General features: G+C 55.8%; 3 protein-coding genes across 7 annotated transcripts in view; all 3 read right to left on the reverse strand.

Annotated features, from left to right (window-relative positions):
• Positions 1-937: 937 nt before the first annotated feature.
• Positions 938-6,885, reverse strand: FGF8 (fibroblast growth factor 8). Of its 4 annotated transcripts, none has more exons than XM_028512374.2 (6): positions 6,786-6,862; positions 6,656-6,692; positions 6,022-6,108; positions 5,612-5,759; positions 2,304-2,410; positions 938-1,431 (listed from the first exon to the last, which is right to left on the reverse strand). In XM_028512374.2, exons 1-6 carry the CDS (start codon positions 6,815-6,817, stop codon positions 1,141-1,143), a joined length of 702 nt encoding a protein of 233 aa, XP_028368175.1. In that variant the 5' UTR covers positions 6,818-6,862; the 3' UTR covers positions 938-1,140. The 4 variants fall into 4 exon arrangements, with proteins under 4 accessions (XP_028368175.1, XP_028368174.1, XP_028368177.1 ...); XM_028512373.2 differs by having other exon boundaries at positions 5,612-5,792; XM_028512376.2 differs by lacking the exon at positions 6,022-6,108 and having other exon boundaries at positions 6,786-6,885.
• A 5,325-nt stretch (positions 6,886-12,210) lies between these two features.
• Positions 12,211-14,240, reverse strand: NPM3 (nucleophosmin/nucleoplasmin 3). Of its 2 annotated transcripts, none has more exons than XM_036027190.1 (6): positions 14,086-14,240; positions 13,674-13,759; positions 13,301-13,420; positions 13,130-13,223; positions 12,628-12,760; positions 12,211-12,538 (listed from the first exon to the last, which is right to left on the reverse strand). In XM_036027190.1, exons 1-5 carry the CDS (start codon positions 14,201-14,203, stop codon positions 12,645-12,647), a joined length of 534 nt encoding a protein of 177 aa, XP_035883083.1. In that variant the 5' UTR covers positions 14,204-14,240; the 3' UTR covers positions 12,211-12,538; positions 12,628-12,644. The 2 variants fall into 2 exon arrangements, with proteins under 2 accessions (XP_035883083.1, XP_028368604.1); XM_028512803.2 differs by having other exon boundaries at positions 12,211-12,543; positions 12,636-12,760; positions 14,086-14,239.
• Positions 14,241-15,312: 1,072 nt separating this feature from the next.
• OGA (O-GlcNAcase) overlaps positions 15,313-17,683 on the reverse strand; it is a 29,912-nt gene continuing 27,541 nt past the window's right edge. The window contains exon 16 of the mRNA XM_036027189.1: positions 15,313-17,429. Coding sequence (XP_035883082.1) covers positions 17,293-17,429 — 137 coding nt within the window. The 3' untranslated portion in view covers positions 15,313-17,292. The remainder of the gene's footprint in view (positions 17,430-17,683) is intronic.

Genomic DNA, 17,683 nt, shown 5'->3' on the forward strand with positions numbered 1-17,683 from the left:
CAAAGGCAGTAGCCACCCCCTAAATCACAGTCCCCCAGGTCCTTTTGCAGCACCTGAGCCCAGCACCTTCTGTTCACAGCTGTCTAACCAGATCTCCCACAGCTCACGCTGGTTCCACGTCACGATGGTCAACGCCAGCCTTGGAGGTCCCCCCTCTGACATATCCTCACCTCGGGCCCTGGCAGCTGCTCTTTTCTTTCACTTCCTGGAGCCTGACACTCAGAGAGAAGGAGCCCCGGCATCTCCCCTCTGCCCCGCACACACACACGGACTGAGGCACACAGAAAGGCACCATTCTCAGACTCATGGGATCCACGGTCACAGCTCTGGCAGAGCTGTCATTTCTGGCCCGGGGGTAGCCTGGGCAAGGGTCAGCAATAATTCCTGTTAAAAGCTAGGAAGTGCATATCTCCCAGGACCAGCTGAGGGCCTCTTCTTGCTCCTTCCCCTACTTCCGTCCTCCAGGGAAAACCCTGCAGTGACAATGATGGGGATGGGGACAGACATTGGTCCTTAGGTTAAAGGGAGGCTACTGTCAGATCTGGGGCCTGATTCGCTGTGTCTCCCAGCTCCGCCGCCAGCTGGGACAGGGCAGGGGGTGGGAAGCTGACCCCAGAAGGAATCACCCTCCAAGACACATTTTTAATACGCAAGTTAAATAAATATTTTAGTCATTTAATAGCAACTAATACACAACCTCCCCCTACTGACACCCACCCTTAAAACACCTGACCTAAGTCCCTACCCTTTCCTCCCCGCCCCCACCTGGGGGTGCAGTGGAGTTCCTAGCTGCCTGGCCGGCTTGCTCTGCAGGTACTGGGGGCTCAGGAACACCGCTGCTGGACTAGAAAAAGCCTCCCACGCCCAGGGCCCCCCCCAATCTCAGTCTTGGCCACTGACTGGCCTTCCTGAGAGTTAAGAAGACACCACAGCCAAATGGAATACAAAAATAGAGCCTCTCTTTTGTTTAAAAAAAAAAAAACCCAACAGCAAACAATTATCAACAACTAGAACCCGGGGCTTCCCCGGCTCCTCCCCAGCCTTCAGTAGAGCAGACCTCATCTTGCTTGAGTTTCCGTTTGTGCTCCCCTGAGATGGAACTCTCCGCGCTGGGAGCCGCGGGAGGGGCCGGGCGGGCGCCTATCGGGGCTCCGGGGCCCAAGTCCTCTGGCTGCCGCGCAAGCTGCGCGTGAAGGGCGGGTAGTTGAGGAACTCGAACCGCAGGCTCTGCTCGGTGGTGTGGTGGCCACGGGGCAGCCGCTTCATGAAGTGGACCTCGCGCTGGTGCTGCCGCGTCTTGGAGCCCTTGCGGGGCCGGCCCTTGCGGGTGAAGGCCATGTACCAGCCCTCGTACTTGGCGTTCTGCAGGGCGGTGTAGTTGTTCTCCAGCACGATCTCCGTGAAGACACAGTCCTTGCCTTTGCCGTTGCTCTGCAGGTAGGGGGGCCAGACACAGCGTTACTGGGCTCTCTCCGGAGCCCACCCCCTCATCAGAGGCAGAGGGCAGGCGGCCCCAGACAGCAGGTGGGCACCCCAGCAGATGGCAGGGTGGGCAGGAGCTGCAGCCCCACCCCCTGCCTGGGCACCCGCTCTCTAATCCCTCACAACCCGCAGCCCACCCGGCAACTTCCTGTCCTCCCGGGCAGCAGTGACACATGGCTATCTACCGAAAGGGCTGGGCCCCGACACAGAGAGGCAGCAGAGAGGGGGCCCAGACCCTGCCCACCCTGGCCTCCTGCCCACCAGTCTGGCCTGAGCTGCTAGCACCCGTTTCCCCACCTGCCCCCGTCAGCCCCTCAGGATTCCGGCTCCAGGGCCCCTGGGCAGCCACCCTCTGGGGGAGGGGAGGCCTTCGAGGAGACGCTGAGTCCCAAGCCCCAGAAGCCCAGCAAACGGGGAGCTCGAGGCTGGAGAGGAGCCGTGACTAATGGGGCCATTTCAGAGCTCGGCCGAGGGGCTGGGCCTGCGGCTTACTGAACATTCCAAATGCTGGTACCATGTAATTGGACATAATAGCAAAGCAATTTGGCGATTTGTTAAAAAGATATATGGAATTTACCAACCTTTCCCCCCCACCCCCCAGCCCCTTCCCTAGTCTTCCTTCTTCCTCCTTTGCCTTTATGGCTTTTCATCTCTCCAGCAATTTCCTTCTCCCTCACCTCTCCCCTCCCAATCGTCAGATAACCCCAAGGTGGCCCCGGGTCTCTCTGCCCACCTTGTTGATATCCTGGAGGAGCTGGCCAGCCCAGCCTGCGCTCCCCAGGCCCCAGCCCCGACCCCACCCCATCCTCCTGGGGCTTCACCTTGGCAATCAGCTTCCCCTTCTTGTTCATGCAGATGTAGAGGCCTGTCTCGGCGCCTCGCACTCGAACCCGGCTGCCGAAGGTGTCTGTCTCCACAATGAGCTTCGCTGTCCGGGACAGAGGAGGGAGGTTACTGGAAGCCCCCTCGCCCCCACGGCTCTGTGTCCCCACCCCAACAGGCCCACGGACTCGTCACATCCTAGCAGCCACTGGTCCAAGGCCCAGGTACCCAAGAGGCGGGCTTCAGCCACCTAGCTAAGGTCAAGTTCCCCACCTGGGCCAAAGGCCTCTCATCTGGGTTTACAGAGGGGGGTGGACAAGATCATGGTGTGCCAATCTCAGAGGGGCCATGGGGCCTTCAAATTGAAAAGACCCTCTTTTAAAACCAGACGGTAATGATGTTGAAGTCAAGGTTTCGAGACTAGGGTTTTTCTGCTGCTCAGAAGATCTCTGAGAATCATTCCAACTCCAAACGTCAAGTGCAATGCCTCACAGATCATTTCATACATCCGGGAAGGGTGGTGACCTCCAGTCCTGAGGCCAAACGTAAAAGCACTGTCTCCTGTTTTCTGGTACCTGGGGTTCGAACTCACAGCCTTGGCCAGCCCTCTCTCCCCACTGCTGTTCTGTTGGGAAGGCCACAGGGATGGGACAGTTCTCCCTAACACAGACCCTAGCCAGCTGCTTTCCCTGAACTCAGCACCCAGCTGGGAGGGTCCTGCCTCTTTCCCTTGCATCCCAATCGCCGCCGAAGTCCCCAGCACATGCCTGTGCCCATAAGTCAACAACTCGATGTCTTTCCTCTCTCACCCTCCATCACAGCCAGCCTTCTCGCCCCAGTGCCCCAGCCCTTTCTGTGCGTGTAGAGGGAGGAAATCAGGCATGCTCGCCTCTCAGTCTGGGGAGAAAATATGGAGCTGAGTTCTGGGCCTTCCTCCCCATCCTCCTCCTCCTCAGACAGCAAACTTGCCACAGAAGCCAGTTCCTGTTCATTCTCTGTGTCACTCCTCCCTTTTGAGGCTGTCCCCAAAAGGGAGTGAGGGCTGACTTAGCCCTTTGGGACGGGACCGAAGGGGCGGGGTCTCCTGCCCTCCCCACTGCAGCATCCAGCCCTGTCCCTCCTGGAGAGCAGTTCTGAGACTCCCGGAGCTGCCACCCAGCCTCCACTGACAAGGTGGCACCTTCTCTGTCCCTGAGACTCTTGGGAAGATGGGCGCCGAGGTCAGCCAGACAGCCCCCGATGCCCAGCCTGTGACTGCCCACCCCCTTACATGAGCACAGAGCAGGGGCCCAGCGGCCAAGTCCTCAGTCTGGCTCCAAGTCAGCCAAGGGGAAGTGCAGCTGTCACCCCTCCCCACCCACCTCCTTTTGGACCCGGCTGGCCTGCTCATCCCTCTGCCTGGTCTGCCTTCCAGTGCAAAAAGGAGCCTCTTTTAAGGGGCAGGAAGGACACGGATGGGAGAAGGGCGAGAGAATCCCACTTGGAGGATCCCACCGGGAGGATTCTGGCCAAACCAGGAAGGTAGGGATGGAGTAGGCCCCTCCGCCACTTCCTGGGGCCCATTAGAGAGCAGCTAGGACTTTTCTGCTGTTCTTTCCCAGACTCGTCCTGTCCTGGCTGCACACCCTAAGTCTCTGCTCTTGGGCCCTCCAACTTCTACCCCTGCCTGCTGGGCAGGCAGGGACCATCCAAGGAGCCTGGGAAGCCTCCTTCCTATCCGTGTGAAGAGAGAAGTGGGCATCAGACATCTGATGTCTGAAGATGAGTTCTTCTATGGCCTCTTAGCCTCTTCTCCCCTCCCCAAAAGCCAAGGATGCTGGGCCATTTGCTCTGATGGAGCAAACCCAGAAGGAGCCAGGCAGGCATCCATTCCCATTCCTAGGAAGCTGAGAAGGGCCGCTAGCAGCCAGTCTGGAGGGACAAAGGGAAGGTAGGCTGGCCCTGCCAGCCCAGCGGGGGAGCTCGGCCACTGGGCAGGCCGCCGCCACCCCACCCCCCAGCCAGGAGCCCCCACTCTCCTTCCTGGATGTTTCTGGGGAGCTGGGGCTGCAGTGCACAGCGGCTTCCCCGACCGGGCTTTTGGAAAGCTTAACATTTTCAAACCTATTCTTCCACCCAGTGACAGATTTATCCCAGGAAAATTATGTCTCCTTCTCCAGCTTTGAAGGGAAGTCAGCTACGTCGACGCAGAAAAAATGCAGCGAGACATACTCGATCCCCCAAACTGGCTCGAGAAGAGGAGAAAGTATTCAGGAAATGTTTAAAACGGTGAAAGTAAGAAGAGTTTTAATCGCTCTGCCAGACGCGGGGGTCTCTCCAGAGATTCATAGAGAACAATCTTGAACCTCTTTTTTAACATTTGCAGACTTCCAACTCTTTTCAAACTCCACATCTGAAAAAAGGGGCTCGTTCTTTTTCTGTTTTATATCATCCTTCATTTTTCTTCTTAGCTCTTAAAATGCCTCACCTTTTTATTACATTTTAATAGAGTCTTCCCCTCTGCTTTCATGCTTGTTTAACTTGGTCATTATTTAAAGGTTTTTAAACTCACAATAATCGCTCTCTAAAAACAACACCAGCCGCCCAGAGGGCTTGCTTTTCTCTGGGCACATCAGGACTCTGGAAATTGGCCTTGTTTCAAGGCAGGAATATTGAATGTTTTAGAAATCAATCAGTCCTCGGCCTCTGCACCGGGTAGTAGCTCCCTGTACTCACCGCCCCACCGGGAGCCGAGAGCCGGCTCCGACCCACCGCCTGGGTTCCTGGGCGAGTGGAGCAGGGAGGGCCCTTCCCCTTCCCAGAAGGGTCCCCGTGTGTAATTGACCCTTCTGATCAAAGTGTTTAAAGGTTCACAGCACCCCCCACACACAAGCTGGGAGAGTTGGGGGGACTTCTCTCCCTTCTCTTTCCCACTCTCCTTTTGTGGGCCCTGGCGACATATCCTCTTTCAAGAGCTTCCCTTAAACCTGGGCCCCCTCCCCCTGAACCCTCTGCCTCCACCTGCAGCTGGGGAGGGGTGTATGAAAGGGGGAGGCGTAAAGGGAAATTCCTGGATTCATTCATCTGCTGGGCAAGGAAGGGGCACCCGTGGGCCAAGTACTCCCCAAGGTCCCTTCCCAAACCCTCTCTTCTCCAGCTGACCCCCAAAACACTCTTTTTGCCTTAACCCCTTGCCTTCTGAGCCGGGAGCCTGCAGAGCCCTGGCCCACACAGCTGCGGCTGGTGGGTCCGGTCGCGGCAGGCCCGCCGGGGAAGGGGGCGCATTCCCCGAGCTGCCTTTACCCTGCCGCGGTGCAGCGCGCCTTACCGAAGGGGTCCCCGTCGTCTGCCATGGCGTTGATGCGCTTGTTGGCCAGGACCTGCACGTGCTTCCCGCTGGTGCGGCTGTAGAGCTGGTAGGTCCGGATGAGGCGGCGGCTGAGCTGATCCGTCACCAGGCTCTGCTCCCTCACATGCTGTGTAAAATTAGGTGAGGACTGAACAGTTACCTTTAGGAAATTGAAAAATACACAACACGCCATTATAATGCTACTCTGCCCAGGGGCCCCAGTGGCCCCCATTGCCCTGTACCCCACCTCCACTGCCCCAGGCAGCGGGCAGGGGCTGGGGGTCCCCCCAACATGCCAGCTCAGGCTACCACCCCCCACCCAGGAAAGCCGGGCGTGTCCAACCCAGCGCGGTGGATGAGCCGGGGGATGGGGAAGGATCTGGACCCACCTGTTGGGAAACACCCTGGGACTCGCGGCCAGCTCGGAACAGGGAAGCCAGCTCCCTGCCCAGCGCAGGCCCCCCTCCCGGGCCTTCCTAGAAGAGCAGGGCGCTTTTAAGTAAGGAGGCAGCGCTGCCTGACCCCTGACATTTATAAAGACAAATTTACGGAGCAAATGTTGAGAGCGCAGAGGGCCTAAGCACCTGATCTTTCCGCCAGACCCGCCACAAGCCTCCCCCGGAGCCGAGGGGAGGGTCCCTGAGGCAGACCCCCGACTTCTGACAAGAACACTCCCTTGGCCCGACCTGCCCCCTTCCTCGGCGACCAGGTGAGGCTGCCCGTGGAGTACCCCAACCTGGCTGGAACGCGTGGGAGACAACGCTAGACTTAGAGACCTTGGCTGGGTTCTAGCTTCGATACGCACTGGCTGTGTGACCTTGTGCTGGGCGCTACCTCTCTGTTCCTTAGCTCCCGACTCGGGATAGTTCGGGGTTGGGTTTCTAAGGCTCCTTCCAGCCCTGCCGCGCTGGCCGCAGCATCGGTCCTGGTGCCCCTGCCCGACTTGGCCAGCCGGCGCTCCCAGCCGGCGCCCGGCCCCCGGCCTCCGGCCCCCGGCCCCCGCCTCCGCGCAGTGCGCCTTACCTGGGCTTGGAGGCAGAGAACCAGCAAGTGCAACAGCCTGTGGGAGACAAAAGCGGGCGGGAGAGAGAGGGGCGCAGGGTGAGCGAGGGGCGCGGCGCGCGGCCGGCGGGGACGGGGCGGCGGTACTCACAGGCAGCTCAGCGCCGAGCGGGGGCTGCCCATGGCGCGCGGCCCGGGGAGCGCGGGGAGCCCCGGCGGGATCACGCCGGCCCGCGGGCACACGAGCTGAGACCGGCGGCGAGCGAGGGCTGCTCGAGGGCGGGAGCCCGGCGGCGGTGTCGACGCGGCTCCGCAGGTCCCGTGGAAGGTCGAGCTGGCCGCGCCGAGTCGCTCTGCGCCGCTACCGGAGCCGGTGGCCGCTGGCTACTCAGGAGCCGGAGCAGGCGGAGGGTAACGGGCCGGCAGGGTGGGTGGGTAGGTGGGAAGGGGAGGGGGAGGGGTGGGGGCGGGGGGCGCCGCACCGGGCGCGAGGGGGGAGCGCGGGGCGGGCGGCCGGAGCCCGCAGCCCCGGCTAGGAGCTGGGGCCGGGACGCAGCCCGGGGCGGGGGCGGGGCGGCCGGGGCGGGGCGGCCGGCGGGTCTGGGATTGGGGGTCTGGGCCAGGGGAGGGGTCTGGGGACCCGCCGGAGGGGCGTGGGCGGCCGGGGTGGGCGCCTTCCCCCCTCCTGGGCCCGTCCCCTCGCGCGCTCTTGAGGTCTAGACACGCGGGAATAGGGGGCGTCTCGGGCGCCCGTTCCATGGGGTCCCTAGACCCTCCGCAGGGGTTTCCTGGACTTCGGGCGCGTCTGAGTTGGAAGGTGCCAGGGCTCCACCGTGGGGCCCGTCGGCTCACGCCTCTGCCTATGCTAGCGGGTGTCTGAGCCACCTACTGTGCGCTCCTACTGCGCCCGCCCCTGGGAAGTGGCCGCTGACTCTGGACTGAAGGGCAGTACTTGCCTGTGCGACGGGGAACAGACCCCCACCCTTCTGCTGAGTACCCTGCCCTGCCTGTCTCTCGGTCTCTCTCAGTCTTCAAGAAGCCCTGAGAGAGAGAAATGTCTCCTTCCTACCTTCTAGCACCCATTGTCACCATCACCTCCGCTCCTGCTACCCCTGCCCCCAATACAAATACACACATATGCTGACCTGAAGCTTCGGAGGAACCACGAGCCCCCTATGTGGGAGAGCCCAGAAGTCCCTGGCAAGGACCCCCAGTCCCTGCCAACCCCCAAAGCAATGGGCAGATGGGGCAAAAATAACTACTCTTAGCTGTTTTTCCTGGAGAAGAGACTTCCATCCAGGCCGCCAACTTTTCTCTCTCAGAGTCCCATTATTCGTGCACTTAAGCGGCATTTACACACCTACCGTGTACTAGACAAGGGCTGGTGCTTTCTGTGCCCTGGGGCGGGGCGGGGCGGGGCGGGGGAGTGCCGAAGGAGGAGGTAGGTATGGCCTTGTCTAAGCCTTTCCCAGGCCCTCATTGCTTCCCCTGGCGGGAGGAGGGGTGCTTCTGGAAACCCGGAGCCATGGTGCTTCTTTGGGAGCAGCTTGGGTGGGCAGAGGTGCCCTGGGATAGGTACTTCTGAGGAGCAGGTGGGGCCGCTGATGCTCTGCCCAGCTGCGGCCTCTGACCACACCCCCTTGCCCCACGAGCCCTCTCGCTCCTTGGGAGTTGGGCTGGAGGGGTTGGGTGGTCTTAGGAAGCCATTAGGCCAAAGGCAGTAGGTAGGCAGGCCCTTTTCCAACAGTAGAGCCAAGTTCTGCCTCCCTCCTGCTCCTCTTCCTCCCCCCACTCCCAACCATAATGCTAACACTGAGAAATATGGGAAAACAGAGTCAGAAGACTTATCCCAAAGATCTCATCGCTCCTCAGAGGAGTGGACCTCCTGAGCCCACCTGTCACCCCCTCCAGGAGCCAAGTCACTCAGCGGGCTCTTGCCCAGACAGACCTCCAGGCAAGGACCATGTCTGACCAGCTCAGAGCTGGCAGCTCATGGCACAGAACTGGGCAGGGCTGCTCTGCAGTTAGCATTTGAGATGAGTGTGCAGTGGGGAAACTGGCTGAGCGTTTCGACATCAGCCCCTGCGGGGTTCCCCAGGGAGACTTGCCTCCACCCCTTGCCTCCACCCCCTTGTCTCCACAGGTAATAACCATAAACACCACCATTTACTGAGCACTCATGTTTGCTACAAGCTGGGCTTACACCCTCTCCTCTCAACCCCACTGGGAGATGGGCCCATTGGGTGGGGGCGACAGGTGAAGTGCGCTCCAGTGCCCACAACCCAGACCAGCCCCTGTGCTTTATGGTGCTCCTCTGTGTCAGAGGCCTGCAGGACACCTGTTGAGTGCCTACCTCCCCAGCTGCACTGCTTGAAGCAGGCAGGATACTCACCATCGTAACCCCATGCCTGGGAATAGTAGGCCCTTGAAAAAGTTTGTGTGCATGTGTTTAATGAATGAATGAATGAGTGGAGAGATGGAGAGCAGAGGATCCGAAGGGCCTTCTCCCCACCCAGTTCTCTGAAAATGGTCTGATGAGAACAGGGAGCCGGACTCAGGCGTTCAGCCCAGCTTAGTGTGTTGTGCCTAGTCCTGGAGTCACAACCAGAGCCACTGGGCACCGGTCCTCCCTTGGAGAGGCGGTGGGGGAGCAGGGTGAAAGCCAGAGCTCCTGGACCAGACCAGGGTCCAACCCGAGTTCTGGAGCCCCCAGAAGGTTCCAAAGGCCCTAGGCTGAACCTCAATAATCATAACCACCCTTCTCTCCCCCCTCCCCCTCAAAGAAGATGGGCATCCGGGGCCTAGAAGTGTGGAGGCCAGGATTTTAGTCCTACACCTCAACCTCTACCAAAGAGCCTGCTTGTATGGGACCAGAATTCCTTCACATTTGGAGAACTTTCCCTGAACTAGATCCTGGACAATTTGGGGAGATTCTTTTCATCTCCCCAAAAGTCCAAGAGTTTAGAGAGAGGCAGATGGGGACACACCCGCACCCAGCCCCAGGTCCTGTCTGGGCACACTCTGAGTGACAGATGCAGAAATATTCCGTCAGGGCCCCCGCAGGTCGCTCTCTCCCTCCCTCACTCCCTTGCTCGCCTCCCAGCCAGCTCTCTTCTTCCTTTATCTTATCAAAGCCCCGTAATTACAATTGCTATTTTGTTTCTTCGAATCTGCAATCAGAGCTCCCTGGCCCTGATGAGGGAGCGCCTGTCAGCCTGATCGCTGAGTGACAGCCCGGCTGCGGCTGCCTTTCCCCGCCGCCCCCACACTTCGCAAACACAAACACACACACACACACACACACACACACCCCCTCACCTCCTACAAACACAAACACACACTCCTCACCAACACAAACAGCTTCTCTCCGCAAACACGCCCTCGCGGAGACCCAAACATACACCTTCAACCTCCTTCCAAACGCATCCCTCCCCCCCCCCCCCCGCCCTCCTCAGCCCCCTCCGATCCCCACCAGGTTGCTCCGGCTGCCACTCGCTCCCTGGCGTGCCTCCTGCGCTAGGCGTTCAAAGCGCTGCGGTGTCTCCGCTGACCGTTGAAATGCAAATTGTGGAGACTGTGTTAAGCACTGCGGATACCGTCAGGGAGCCGTCCGGGTCTCCCCGCGAAAGGCAGGCCTGCCTTTCCTCCCGTGGTCTGCAGACCCCAGGGCACGCCTTCGTGCCTCAGTGCTCCGTGGCCAGAGTGAATTGGCAGTGCTCCTACTGTGCGCTGAGGGTGTATAAGGGGGATCGAGGAGAGACGGGGTTGCGGGGAGCCGAAGAAGGAGAAAAAATAATTCCTAGGCATTATCCACCGGGTGCCTGGCCTGGCCGGGAAACTCCTGGACGCAGGGGCAGATGTGGATTAGGCCCCACTGCAGTCAGGAGCGCGCTCCGCGCTGCCCGGTCATTCTCGGAAACCCACCAAGATCACAGCGGAGGCACCCAGTAAGCCATCAGCCGCTTGCATGGGGCGAGGCAGGCATATATTGGGGCAGAGCCATGCGCAGGGGGTAGCTGGGTCGGCCTCCCTCTGCCCCCAGATGGCTTTTCCCCCCGCACCCAGCGGGTCTCCTGCGCCTCCGACCTTGGACGTGTGGAGGACTTTGGAGGCTATAGGCGAGAGGAGATAGGGGAATGCTCTAACGGAGTCCTTCCAGTGAATGATGAATGAATGAATGAACGTATCTAGTCAGCCTTACTTACTCCCTGGCCTTTCGCCTAAACTTTGGCGGCCAGACCACTTGAGGGCAGCGAGCTCCTGCACTCCTAAAGCCCCTAAAAGAGACGACATGGGGCATCCACAGGGTCACAGGCAGTTTCAACGTCGCCCACAAGAGGGCGCAAGCTCCCCCCACCCCTGTCTCCCTTTCTACCCCATGAAGCAGTAAAGTGAATGATCTCAAGCCTGGCTACCCTCCTCCACCCTGGTTCTTGGAAGCACTTCAGGGAAGTTCTCGGGAGAAAGGGGCCTGCGACCCTGATCACTGCAACAACAACAACAACAAGAAAATAGAAGGATCATCTTCTTTTCTCAACTTGAGGATAAAGGGGAGTTAAAAACTGGACCTCTGCTCCTCACCACAGAGCAGGAAACTTCTTCTAGGGATATGTTGAAGAGGGAGTGCTTTTCAGAGGCACTCTCTCCGAAGTTTACCTAGCTGGCCCAATGCCACCTTGGGCCAAGTCCCTTGGGGTTCGCTAGGGACCCCTACTTGTTCAACTCACTGTGGGAGGGAGTGGGCCTGCCCCCCACCCCCACCCCAGGCACTGTTCTCTGTCTATCCTTGGCATGTCTGGCCCCAGGCTACCCCAGGAGTTAACCTTTTATTTGTTTGTTTGTTTGTTAGCATTGAGACACCCCACCCCATCGACACAGCTGCTGAACTGCTGACCCCAGAGTTGGTCACATACACATGCATCCCTTTCTCTTCTTGGCACAGCAGCAGCCAAGCCCAAGAACCACCTAATTCAGGCACCAGAGACCCTAGACCAGGAGGTGTGCGTGGGGGGCAGAAACCCCTTAACCCAGGAGACTGAATCCCAGAGGCTCTTCTCTGCCCCCATATGCCAGGCCACCCGGATTCTGGTTTCCCTGTCACCCAATCTGGTCAGCCCCCTCCATCTGGCCCTTGGAATCAGGTTTCTAAGGCCCCACAGCAGCTCAGAGACAGCCTGCAAGACTGGAAGGAGCAGAGACTTGCCTCCTCCCTGCCCAGAGCCCCCTCATGGGGCTAGAGATGCACATTCCTCCGGCTGCTTAAACCCCCTTATCTGCCCCCCTGCCCATCCGCTTGAGTGCTGACAGAGGCCCAGACCCCTTGTTTGGACGGTGATAACCTCCTAGGATAGCCCTCCCCCACCTGTAGGGACTGGGAATGGGCTTGGTGTTGGGAGGTCCTCTCCTAGCAAGGCACTTCAGCCTGGGGATAGCAGTATTCCACATTACCTAACCCTCCCCCAGGCCAGGGGCCACCCTCAGTGCTGCCACAGTGCCACCTGGTGGTCCCTAGGGGAATGCCACCCCAGCAGGGAAAGAAGCCATACAAGAGTTGCAAAACACACACACACACAATTAAACAAAAAACGCTACACTTTATTTCGCTGTTTGTCCAAAATGTAAAAACTGCTTAAAATGTTTAGTCCTGAGCTTTAGATGCTGACCTCCAACCTCAAAGACAAGTGTGGAGAGAGGGTCAGGACAGGTCAGAGGTCCTCCCACTCCTGGAGAAAAGAGAAGCCTCCAGTACGGTGTAGAATTAGAACACCATCGTCCTGTGAAGAATGGGAACCCCTTTCTCCTAGCACCAGCCCAAGACCTCCCACCCCACCCTTCCTCTTCAATGAAGACACTTAAAATTCTTGCACAGCAACAGGATGCATGGGGTGCACGGCAGGCAGCTAACTGACCTGAGGAGAACAAAGAAGGGATCAGCATGCAGGCCCCCACCTGCTCTTCCTGCTCTCCCAGACCCCACTGGGCACCCTTCTCCCCCACTCACCAAGGAGGGCTAGGGCCTGCCCCTCTGCTTCTTGGCAGGAAGGATGGGGCACAACTCGGCTTCCTCCTCTTCACTCCCCTCCTCTTCACTCTCTTCTTCCTCAGAAACATCACTGCTTACAGTAACTGAGGTACACACAAATAGTAAAGGGCGGGGGAGAAGGTTAAAGCCAGGCCCTTTTCATACCACATGTCATTTATTCATCCACTGTGCTGCTAGGCTTGCAGGGCCCTGACCTCCCAGAGCTTATGGTCTAGATGGGAAGACCCTCAGATACTAAACTGGGTAACAAAGAGTCAAAGGATTACACATCAATGGAGCTGGAGAAGCTAGGACAGGTTTCACGAAGGAGGCATGAGTAGGACAGAAAGGGGAGGGCACATCATATAGAACCTGTATGGCAGCTACAATGGGATATAAGGCTGGGATGGGAAGTGTGGAGTCAAGGGAGACCTGATGGAGAGCCCACCGGGTGCAAGGGAGAGGACTCTCACCAATCTGGTGGCGCCCAGTGATCCGCACAGGACCCGAACCTGACTTCAGGCGGAAGGTTACAGGAGGTTGGAGCTGGAAGTCATCCAAACTGAGCTGGAAGGAAGACACGGATGAAGGCCTGGCCCACCTCTGCCCTCCCCCAACCCCCAAGGCATGGCCAGGGAACTCACCATGGGTTGGCAGGACAACTTGAGGTTGGCCACAGGGACTGCAATCTCCTGGCGGTCATGGCTCCGGGCCACAACTTCTACCACGTTACACTCATCTTTGGCCCCCTCGGTGAGGCAGAGCTGGGAAAGGGTACACAAGGCCTTGGGGTCTCCCCAAGCAAGTGTTGACACCAGTGTGGAGGCATCTACCCTAGAACTTCCAGAGCCTCGGGGGTCCCTTAATTACCTGGCGAAGGGAGCGGGCCATTGGGAGATTGGGCGGAAGAGGTGACTCCCAGAGAAAGGGAGGTTGGGGATGGAGTACAGGTAGAGACCCATCAGTTGCCAGCTCAGGTTCAGCTATTCACCAATACCCCTCTTCCCCACCCCTCACCATGGTCAAAGCCAGCACGTGCTCTGCATCATCCTCTTCCGCCACCTTGAAGGTGAAAGAGCGGGTTTGGCCGGAGAGCTCGCATCCTGGAAGAAATAATAGTGAGTGTACCTAGGTGTGAGTGTGCATGTATGGGGCAGGGGACGGAGGGCGTTTCCTCAAACCTCCATCACGTGCAGCCTAGGATTGACCAGCATCTACACGCCCACTTCTTTGGAAGGACAGGGGCGCTCAGCCCTAGGCCACGCCCCATACATCTGGGCTGGGGTCTCACTACTTCCGCTCCAGCTGCTGCGTGCCAGCGCCCCCTCCCCTCCGACCTGGCCCACGTCGCGCACCCGTCCGCATTCCTGTTGCTCAGGCCTTCCTCTTACCGCCCCAGGACTACCCTCACCCCCTCCTTTCTCAATACCGAAGAAAAAACTATCCATAGTGACCGGAGCCGGGGACCGCAGCCCACAGACACCCCCGGCCCGGGTTCGGCTCTCCTGACTCAAAAATGCTAAAGCAGCGGCGGCGCCGGCGGCCATGATGCAAGGGCCGCTCGGGAACCCCGCCCCCGACACGTACAAAGCAGGGAACTCCGGCAGGTTCCGGCCCCGCCTGTTAAAGGGAACGCTCGCCAGTCTCAGCAGGCCCCGGGCTTTTCTGCCCCCATTCGCCCTGGTGCACTTGGCCTCTGCTCAGACCTATGGGTCGAGACCGCAGAGGAAGCAACATGAGAAAAGCATGATTTTAGGATTAATGTTCCTGTCCTTGCTCATTACAACTACCAAGGTTTTCTGAGGGCGGCTCCTACCTCCATTTTCTCTAGTTCATCACATCTAGTGTTTCTCCTTCTCCCAACCCCAGGGTAAACTCATCAAAGGGAACCTAGATATAAAAATGGAAATCTTCTTAATTCCCCCAGCAAAGTTTCAGGGCAGCATTTTTTTCTTATAAAAGTGAAACACTGTAAATGCGCTGAGTTCCCTTTGCTCCTAGGGACCCGGGAGCCTTAAGTGAGACTTCCAGCTCCGGGCATCTTGTACTCAAACCACTCCATCCTTTCCTAGATGGGCTTCCTGCTGATGACCTTGCAGCTGTCCAAACGGCCTATCCCTCGCTGAGCTTCCAGATGCTGGCTGGATGCCGGCGCTTGCCAGCAGAGAACTGCCCCACGCAGAGGTAAGCTCTCCAACTTGTACAATACTTCCCCATCAGCCCAGGAACTTCCTTCCGCCTTGGCCTCCTCCCGTCCCCGTCCCGTAACGGGCTCCTCTCCACACCTCTCACCGTTTGCCTCAAAGACCAGGCAAATCGTGTTCCCTTACCGTTTGATGGCAGGACCTCACTCAAGCAAGTTGCCCCAATTCACACCGAAGTTGTGTTGTAACTGGCAAAAGGGTGGCTAGGCCAAGAACCTACTTGTACTTTTTGCCTTGCCTCGAGGAAAACCTTTTAGGAAAGGCTTACCAAAGGAAAACCTAAAAGGTCTTTTATTGGAGATGGGAGTGGGAGAGGACTACCTTCAAGACTGTTGCTAAACTTGGAACAGCTGTGGGGAGGAGTACTCGCTTGTAGGTGAGGCACGATGAAGGGCAAGAGGAAAGTTCGCAGGAGGCAGAAAACAAGTAGGTTTACACAGTACACCACCACGCACATTCAATTCGTTTTATTTTGCTTCTTGCATGATCTTCAGTTTTACAATTCATTTTCTACAGAAACTGAGCTGTGATCTAAACAATCAAGGAAATGTCATTCCAACCTTAATAAATATTCATAGCCATAGAAGATAGCATAGCACTTTACAGTCCTAGAGTGATGTATGCATAGGCCTGGACATCTGTCTCACACATCTGTGACCAGACCAACCAAAGTTATTAGAAGCCAAGAAAAAGCCACAAGCAAACGGTAAAAATCTTGATTTCCATAGGAGGTTGACCCTGAAATCCTCTAAATAAAATGCCGTAATTGTCCACTAGTACAGAAAAATGTATTTTAAAGAGGAGGTTGACAAAGCCATTTGGACCAGTATCTTACATATACTGGTCTCAGCCCTTGAAAATGCAAACCTGGTTCCAGCTTTCCAACATACTATATCCTATCCTAAAAATGAGACCTCCTTCCTTCCTTCCTCCCACCCATTTCGGTGCACACTCATGGGCCTTGGCTGAAAGTCATTGACGGTAACACTCCAGGCACCACTCTTAAAGACTCTCTAAGTCCATCCTGATGGAATTCTCTGAAGGAAAATGTTTCAAGTTTACTCTCCTTGCCCTTTCCCTCTCAGCTCAAAATGAAACAGCTGATACAAAAATGCAGGGAAGCTGATAATAAAATACTGTTATAAACCTATGGAGAAGTCAGCCAGCCATGACAAAAAAAAATAAATTCTGCAGAGATTACCTGCTAGCCTCATGCTCAGGACCGTTAAAAACAAGTCTAAATCAAAATACGTGAAACTTTCAAAATCTGTAGTTAAAAGAAAAAGATAACCATTAAGTCATTGGTTAAAGTATACTCATTCTTTCTCTTTCAAAAATCCAATACAAACATGCAAGAATTAGACTCTTGATTTAATAAAACCAGTAGTAATAGGTCTTAAAATTAAGGGACAATAGCTCTGGGGGCAAAAGGGACCAAGCAGTCCCTGAACCCTACTTGACATGTCAACCTAACATTTCACATGCTGACCTGCACAGAGGTTAATTTCTAGAAGTGACTGCACTTGCAACAGATAGACCCCTATGAAGTTAGGCTCTTGTACCCAACGTGGCTGTGGCCTAGCCCTAGGTGGGAGGCACTTTAAAACTAAAAACTAAAAAAAAAAAAAAAAAAAAAAAAAAAAAAAGGCAAAGGAAAAGCCACCTTCCACTAATTTACATTGTTCAAAGTGCCATCCTGAATCACACCTTTTCATTTTCAAAATGAAAAAAATTACAAAAACAGTGAACACAAAGGTAGGCAGATCACAGCTAGTTTATATACAAAAAATTTACAAGTTTGTCATTTTTAGGCTTTTGTCACAAACAAGTGCACATTCGTCCCTACGAAGCACAACATGCCTGAATCAATCATCACTACAGGTGACAACTGGCCAAGGCTTTACAAAAAGCAGACAAACTGCCCAAAATTGAAATCACTTATTAGTCAGCTTAAACTATGCCACAACCATCCCACTTGGAATTTCCACCCTGAAGCCTCTGAAACCCACTAAATCTTCCTCTTCTCTGCCATGTTCCCAAAGAATGCGACATTTCATTCAATAAGCCGAGGATGACAAATGATTTTTGATTACTTAGGTGGGAAATGCAACCACACTGGATGCAGAAAACAGTGCTGACTACATTTATTTAAGACCCCCTCCCTATAAGCCCATGTAAGAGGTCTTGACACCTAACACAGACCCAAAAAGGAGGCTGACATCTCTGTTTTTTAAGAGGATTTGCAGCAATACTATCTTCTTCCAACCAGTGAGCAGTCTCAAAGTACGATGAGTGAAATTTTACAGTCTTCTTTTTCCAATCCCAATTGGCTGATCTGTTTACCACTCCAGAGGCTAAACTGTATGAAGACCCCAACCACCACCCACCAGGTGAAGTTAAGAGATTTTTGGACAGTTCAGTGTCGACAAATGTCACAGGCTCCGACCAAGTATAACCACGTCCTTTGGAAATCCTTCCATCTTTGCAATTTCAAAACATCCTAACTTGCTGTAAAATTCCAGAATTCTTTTATCATCTGGTCTCACTTCACAGAAAGCCCCCCGGGAGCCTAAAAAGAAAACAAATAATCAAAATATTTGCTAATCAGAATTATGGATGTGAACTGTAACTAATCTTTAATAGATCTCAAATGGTATCATAATCGGAGCTTATCTATACCAGCCCCTAAATTTCATGCCACAATTTTAAAATTTCCACTAATTTTCAATGAATATTGAGTATTAAATACTGCAGTGATAACTATCTTAAATGGACATGTTAACTAGTTTGAATGTGGTTATTATTTCACAATATATTTCAAAT

The sequence above is a fragment of the Phyllostomus discolor genome, chromosome 5 (assembly GCF_004126475.2).
Source record: "Phyllostomus discolor isolate MPI-MPIP mPhyDis1 chromosome 5, mPhyDis1.pri.v3, whole genome shotgun sequence".
Taxonomy (NCBI): domain Eukaryota; kingdom Metazoa; phylum Chordata; class Mammalia; order Chiroptera; family Phyllostomidae; genus Phyllostomus; species Phyllostomus discolor.